We start from the raw sequence: 7,498 nt of genomic DNA on the forward strand, positions 1-7,498 counted from the left end.
CAGGCTACCAACAAAGTTCATCAGCATTGACTTACGAACGAAAACACATAACCAAGACACAGCAATCTCCCAACCACAAAATCAACCCCAAGATCCCATAGATCTGTCCAAATATTTCGAGTATGCGCAATCCAATCACAGTAAAACAAGATAAAGATTCACTAATCATGTAAAATCAAACTAATTACAGCCAATCATATGAATTACATCCTAAAAAGAAAGAAAATACATGTAGATCCGTTTACAGAATAACAAAACCCCATATGAAAAGGTACAAAAAATAAAATATAAATCCATGCAAATTAGACCAAAATCCATTTATGATTCGTGTTTATTTCATCTACTAAAACACGTTAATTGATACCACATCCTCCAGATCCTCAAGCACGGGCGGCGGCCACAATAGGAGCGGCGGAGGCGACAACATTAGAGGCAGCGCCACCAAGGAATGAAGACAAGAACCCAGTACTCGCGTTTTCTTGAACATCATCCAAGAAAAGATCCTCAGGAACACGAAAAGCGCCATGAGCACAGACAATCCCCACACCGATCAAAAGCGCCGAGATGATCACTGATCCAACGTTCGTTAGAAAAACCACGAAAACGCTCAAAACGATTAGAATCCCGAGCGTTTCACGGTCACTTAATGTCCGGCCGAAGAGGACCAGAGGCTGATCGGAAGCGCGGAAGAGATACAAGAAAAGCCAGGAGCAGAAGAGACCGACGAGGAGGAGGAGGGAGAAGGGGTTAGTAAGGAGGGAGAATGCGAGGATTACGGAAATGACGGTGAGGTAATTGATGCGGAAATAGGTGTAGTTTTTGCGGATCCGGGTTGTGGCTTCGGATATGGATTCGGGTTTGGAGAAAGCGGATCGGTCGATTAGTTCGGAAAAGGGGCGGCGTTGGGAGAAGCCGTTGCGGACGGATTCGGTAATGTTGTTAAGGAATGCGCGTAAGGCGTGTGGAGGGAGTGGTGGCTGGGAAGCAGTGGCGGTGGTGGTGGTGGTTGGTTGGGGGTTTGTTATAGGGAGGACTGGCGGAGATTGAGACGACATCGTGTAGAATTTTTTTTTTGTTTGGAGGAAGGGAATTTAGGGAGATGAAAATGGCCAAGCTTAGAGAGACGATTTAAGGAATGATTTAGCGGAGGGAGTTGAGAGAGAGAGAGAGAGAGAGAGAGATTTTATTATTATTAATATTTTTTTATTTTTTTCGGTCAATGTTTATTTTCCTTCTTAATTACGGTTCAGTCACCGACACGGGAGGACCAGCTTCGTCTTGCCTTCCTACCGTTAATTTGACAAATAAAAAGGTTTCACATGCCAGGTTTCTTGGTAGTTGGTTGGTACGTTCCTGTCTCTTCCTTTCTGCTGGAAGGATGGTGAAAGCCTAGAAGGGAAGGGTTAAATTTTGGAAGCCCAATGGGGTTTCAAGAGAGTTTGGGCTTAGCACAAAGAAAAGCCCACCTTGACCCAGGGATTCGCTGGATGGTTAAGAAATAAAAAGAAAATAAAAATAAAAATTAAGGATGCGTTTAGCATCTCTTAGATTGGGAGGTGAAAATAAAAATACGTTTTTTTTTATATATTATTTATATTTATTAAATTCATTTAAACTTGTTGAATGAACTTGAATATTTTTTTAAAAAATATATTTTTATTTTAATAAAAAAAATAATTAATTATAGAATGTTTGAGAATATGATAGTAATTTTTTTTAAAAGTGTTTTTAAAAACATAAAAAAATATTAATTTAAAATAAAAAAATAAATATTTTTAAAAATCTTACATCTGAGGATTTTTTTTCAAATACTGTTGTTCTACAGCTTCAAACATAAGAAGAAGGGTGCGGTTACACGACCAGTATCAGACAACATCATGCGATCAGATCCAAGATATTTGGTTAGAATATGCTCAGATCATTCATCTTAATTTATTATATGCTAACTTCTCTAGCTCCATTGACAAGTCTTTTACCATCTGGAAGTTAGGATATTGTGCATGGGGGGCTGACAGAAATGATTCTTGGAATTGAGAATGAATGGGCATCAAATGAGCAGCAAAGATGCATGCAAGATTACCTGCTTCAAGCAGGTGCAGAGGCATCTCGAATCACTTTCTTTGATACACGAATGATGATCTGCAAGAATCTGTATCATGCGCCAGATTCGAACAATTTGTAGCTCTAGCTAGTAGCTAGCAACACAGAAGAAAATGATACTAGAGTGCCTTTTATGGAGATGGTGTGAACAATCCAATGTCTGAGTTCTCTTCGTTGCAGGGTTAATTAACAAGATTTATGGTGAACAGTCTGAACAAGAACCAGTAACTAGTTTGAGATCATATGAGGATGCAAAGTCTAAATATCTAAACATGCATGTCAAAGAACATCCATTAATGACTAAACAGTTATTTAGGTTAGATTTCAAGCAATTAAAAACATAGTTTTTTTTCCCATAAAAGAGGCACAGTTTAAAAGCATTCACGTTCTCCATGCCATAACCCTAGACGGAAACAGAAATATCCTACTTAGATGAGGTTTCTACAACCGCAAAGCACCAAAGACGCATCTGTCTGAAAGCGTGGTGTCAAGTCTGATAGCAAGTCAGGCAAGAAGCTGGCTTTAGAAGGTGGAACCATTCCAACCAAGGTGGGAGCGCTGTAAAATAAGGCAAGCATCAAACCATTAGTAGTGGCAGGAAAAACCCATAAAAAGGTAGTCGATATCAACAAAATCAGAAGATAAGTTGAATCCTAAGGGAATTCAGCAACTGTTCTCCCGCTGCCCGGCCAGTTGAAAAACAGCAAGGGTTTAATTCCATGATCTAGTATAGGTGTAAAGCACGCAAACACTGTGCATAATCTCGGCTTTGATGGGCCTTAAATACACGAAGAGTTCAATGATAAGAAATATGCGGATGATAATGATCATCTTCTGGACAATTAGATGTGGAGATGGCTTGCCTGGACATCATAAAACTTGAGGAAGAACCGGGACTTGGGCACCGACAGCTTTGATAAAAGAACAGTTGAAATTGCAGAACTCAGTTTCTTGTTCACATCACTGCTAAGGCCACCAATAGATACCAATTCACCATAAGCTGCTGGCTCCTCAGTTCCTCCAAATGAAATTGGAACCGAGCCCTTCAACACAATCATCACATACTGCAGGATTGCACGCATAAAAATAGTTAAAAGACACATCTAGTGGGCAAACTAAGATATCAATCAATGCAAACATGCAACTTTCTTTTAGGTTGTAAAAACTGACAACTAACAAAAACATAAAAGCAGAAAAAATTTAAACAAAGAGACTACTGGTGTAGGTGTAAGAGAACAAACTGTCGACGGCCACTATAAAGATGAACTAGCCAAGAACATGCGGCCAGTGATAAAACCCATTTTATCTTTCATGGCCAAACAAGTGATAGTTGAATTAACTATATTATAAGCTACGTACACGAATCACTTCTGCCAATCGCACTTGAACATTGGATTTCTCAACGAAACTCTTCAAATGAGACCCCCCCAAGAAGCAAGTGATAGTCAAAACCTAAACCTATCCAGGTCAAAATCAAAATATAAACAACCTAATCATATCAAGTGAGTTTAGAACCATAAACAAACTCAAGCTGCCATGACCGTGCCAAGAACTCAAGTATCCAGACAGAAGAGTGTAAACAAGCATACAAATACACTTAAGGCAAGCACATTTAACATCAACAATAACCCACTTAATCATTACAGAAATAAATATTTCCAAAACTTTTGAGCATCAAGAAAATATAAAAACACATTAACCAAATCATGAATACCCACTTTAGAACATTTAACATACTAATTGTTTCAATAATACGGAATCTTTTTCTTGCACAGAGGAACCCACAAAGAAGTTGTAACAGACTAACAGACCATAAATTTTTAACATTCTATCCACATTTCAGCATTCAAGACTAAAAAACATGTATAACAAAAGGGTATTACCAAAATGAGGAGATTGAGCTAAACACACCCTAGAACCACAAAATAAAATGAAATAAAAAAAAACTTTAAAGAATCTGAGGCAAAAGGAAAAAAAAAATCTTACAGACTCAGGTTTCTTGATGATTTTGGCGACCTGAGAGGAGGCTTCAGAGAGGATGGCAGATGTGTTGACGCCATCAAGATTAACGTTCGTCGAAATGTTCAAGCAAGGCATTTTCTCTGTCGATTGTTTCCACTAAGCTCTTGTTCTCTTTCCTGCTCATAAAACCCGCCTGCAAATAACTATATAAAAGAAGGCTCACCACGTTGCCTTCTACGGACTGTTCTGGAAGTATAAATTGGTGAAATGACTGAAGGGCCCTTGTTGCCATGCCCGTGTGTAGTGTACGTAGAAGTGCTTTTTTTTTTTATTATTATTATTAATGCAGTTAGTCGGGTTAGCTTGTGCGTATTTTAATTAATCTTATGAGTTCTAAAATTAATGGCAATATAAACCTCCAGTAGCTATAAGATTTATAAAACTTGAACGGGTGACTTCTAAAGAGTAAACATAAAATTTGATCGGTTAAGTTATACCTTTTAAAGTTAATTTTCAATGTTTTTTTTAATTACCTAATATAAAAATTATTGAAAAGAAAAAATAAATACATTTTTAGTATTAATTTTTATTAAAATGAATTTCTTAAACAATCATATTTTAAAATAAATATGTTGTTAAGTTTACTATTAATTATTTATTAAAAAAAGTTACATGGCATTTGAAAAATATTGTAGCTGTATACACATTATTTATAAAAAAACAACATGTTATATTAATTTTATCTTACCATCCGAAAAACTTAATATTGACTTTTAAGAGTGTCGAGCTTATTAATTATTATTAAATTGATTTAGAGTAAAAAAATCTTTTTGAATCTTAATTGCACTATGATAAAACCAAAACACCCTTAGAAAAAAAAAAATTGCCATTAAGAAATTTTTTTGTATTTTCATAATAATTTTTTTTTGTTATTATAATATTAGTTGAAGGGAAATTTGGTATTTTTTCAAATATAAAAAATAATAGACAATTAAAAAGCATATTAAAACGGTCAAAATGCTTTTAAAAATAAAAAAAATTTAAAACTATTTTTTTTTTGTTATTGTCATGTCAGCTCAAGAGGAATTGAGTATTTAGATAAATAAAAAGAAAACAAAAAAGAACAGGCGCAAGTATGGCACTAGGAGACTTCCATGCACTTCGGGTGGCGTGTGACACTTTTAAGCCTCCAAAAATACCATTATGTCATGTCCTCTTCCATGTGAAGTGGAGCATGTCAGTGTTGGTGGTCTGATTTGTTGCTAATGAGCTTTTTTTTATTATTTTTTTTTCCTTTTATCTCTTCTTCCTAAAAATTTATAGTCTGATCTTCTTTGTTATTAGTGTTTCAAATTCAGTTTTTATTATTTTGATTTCTAACTTTTTTTCTTGATTTTTTTGTAGAAGTTTTATTTGTTTCAATTTCATCCTTCAATTTCAATTTAAGAAATATTATATTTTTCAATCTGACCCTTATTCTTTTGATTTATATTTTTTTTCCTTGGTCTTTTTTGTAAAAGTTTTATTAGTTTTTAATTTGATCCTTTAATCCAAATTAATGGTGTTATGTTTTTCAACTTGCTCCTCATTGTTTTGATTTCTATTTGTTTTTCTTGATCTTTTTGTAATAGTTATTATTCTTTTCAATTTCACCATTCAATCAAAAATTTATTTTTATTTTTTATATCAATTTTGATTCTCATTCTTTTGGGTTTTTAGTCCTTTTCTAAATGATTTTCTTTTCAATTTTACCTTTTAATCAAATATAAATTTTATTTTGCATTTTAATGTTAATCCTTATTCTTTTAATTGTTGTTTTTCTGAATCCTTTTGTATAATTGAACTTTTTTTCTTTAATTTTATCCTTTAATATTTAATTGATTAAGAATTGGACTTTATAATTTTTTGAGATAGGGTGCTTAAGGTTTAAACTCGGGTTATAAGTTTGAAAAATTTAACATGTTATTTTTTTAATTTTTTAAAAAAGGTTTTATAAATCTCTTTATTTTTTTATTAGGTTATTTCAATCTCATTATCCGGTTGCAGGTTTGATAAGATATCCTAACTTGATTTGGCCCTGATTATCAAGGTTATAAGTTTATCATGTTAACTCGGGTTAACTCAGACTAGTTTTTTGTATATTTATTTTTACCTTATTTTGTTCTTCTATATTTAATGAGCTGTGAATTGAGATACATCATTTATCTCTTTTTGAATACTTTTTCTCCATGTTATCCTAATCACTTTTCTTTTAAATTTGATCCATATACTATTATTTTCTAATTTTTTGTTTTATCTAGTTGGAATAACTTATTTGACACAAACAAGTTTAGGACCCTAAGTCACACTTTTTTATTTCTTTTTAAAATATATTAGCGATAGCTGAACATCATTTTTTTTTGTAAAATAAATAGTCCATCTCCACAACAAAACATGAACATCGAGGATAGTATATAACTATGCATCAAATTTATGCTAAAATTCAATATTTATATGAATATTAAACTTATTTTTGAATTGTATATCAATTATCAATTATTTGATTGTAATTATAAGATACATTATTATTTTTAATGAAAAATCCTTAAGATATCCTAAACCTAACACAATTTTATCTCGAAGTTGATTAATATAGAAAAATAAAGAAAGTATAATCACTACAAACTCATCTCATATATATATAAACTAAAAGTTCTTTGTGTTTTACTACATCCCTAGACATAAATTACTCTGAATTGGAATGATAAAATGATCCTTTTGTCATTCTTAAATAAAATCATTTAACTAGCTATTAAGGATAAAATAACTTTTTTCATAAAGCCATTTATCATTACTATATTGATGAGGCACATATCGGTTATTTAACATTGTAGATGCATAATAAAATTACTTAAATATTGTTAAAAGCAAAAAAATAAAAATAAAATTAGGGTGCAGAGGTTTTGATCTTTTAACGCTTTGACTGTGCAATAAAATGACTACATTTCTCTTAAAAGCAAAATAATTAAAATTGACATCTAAAATATTTTCAAGTTTTTAGTTATAATTAATTTGAATGAAGAGCAATTCAATTTTTTTTTTAAAATATAAATATAATAAAAAAAAATAAAAGTGGTTGGTGAGTGCATTGAAGGACGAGCATGCGTCACCTCCTAACGAACAAACATTATCTTCTATGATGGCACTAGAAGTTTCATGTTGTCCTTTTCTTGGTGGTAAGCACGTGTGCACAACGATGCAATAATTGGGTTATGATGAACTTTCCCCCCTCTCTTTTCTCTCTCCTTGCTTGGATTTTGTGCTTGCTTTTTTAAAAATTAAATGTGTCATATTAGTTTGTATTTTTATTACTTATAGTTCTCATTCTTTTGATTATTATTTGTTTTGTTTTTATTACTTAAGTTATATATTTTTTTTCAATTTCATTTATTTTTGT

At 32.4% G+C, this 7,498-nt stretch overlaps 2 protein-coding genes across 2 annotated transcripts; both read right to left on the reverse strand.

Moving 5' to 3' along the window:
• Window positions 1–135: 135 nt before the first annotated feature.
• LOC118039353 (PRA1 family protein B4) lies at window positions 136–1,167 on the reverse strand. Its single transcript, XM_035046042.2, has one exon. The coding sequence runs from the start codon at window positions 1,053–1,055 to the stop codon at window positions 381–383; it is 675 nt and encodes a 224-aa protein (XP_034901933.1). The 5' UTR covers window positions 1,056–1,167; the 3' UTR covers window positions 136–380.
• A 1,078-nt stretch (window positions 1,168–2,245) lies between these two features.
• LOC118039354 (uncharacterized) lies at window positions 2,246–4,554 on the reverse strand. The gene is made up of 3 exons (XM_035046044.2): window positions 4,087–4,554; window positions 2,964–3,164; window positions 2,246–2,658 (listed from the first exon to the last, which is right to left on the reverse strand). The coding sequence occupies exons 1-3, from the start codon at window positions 4,195–4,197 to the stop codon at window positions 2,623–2,625; spliced, it is 348 nt and encodes a 115-aa protein (XP_034901935.1). The 5' UTR covers window positions 4,198–4,554; the 3' UTR covers window positions 2,246–2,622.
• Between the last annotated feature and the right edge of the window lie 2,944 nt (window positions 4,555–7,498).

This window comes from Populus alba, chromosome 16, assembly GCF_005239225.2.
Source record: "Populus alba chromosome 16, ASM523922v2, whole genome shotgun sequence".
NCBI classification, from domain to species: Eukaryota; Viridiplantae; Streptophyta; class Magnoliopsida; order Malpighiales; family Salicaceae; genus Populus; species Populus alba.

Bases quoted from the DNA above. Each gene is read 5' to 3' on its own strand.
- LOC118039353 (XM_035046042.2), bottom strand. From the start codon at position 1,055: ATGTCGTCTCAATCTCCGCCAGTCCTCCCTATAACAAACCCCCAACCA.
- LOC118039354 (XM_035046044.2), bottom strand. From the start codon at position 4,197: ATGCCTTGCTTGAACATTTCGACGAACGTTAATCTTGATGGCGTCAAC. The intron at 3,165-4,086 runs GTAAGATTTTTT...GCAATCCTGCAG, and splicing joins TCATCAAGAAACCTGAGTCT to TATGTGATGATTGTGTTGAA. The intron at 2,659-2,963 runs GCAAGCCATCTC...CTTATTTTACAG, and splicing joins TCAAGTTTTATGATGTCCAG to CGCTCCCACCTTGGTTGGAA.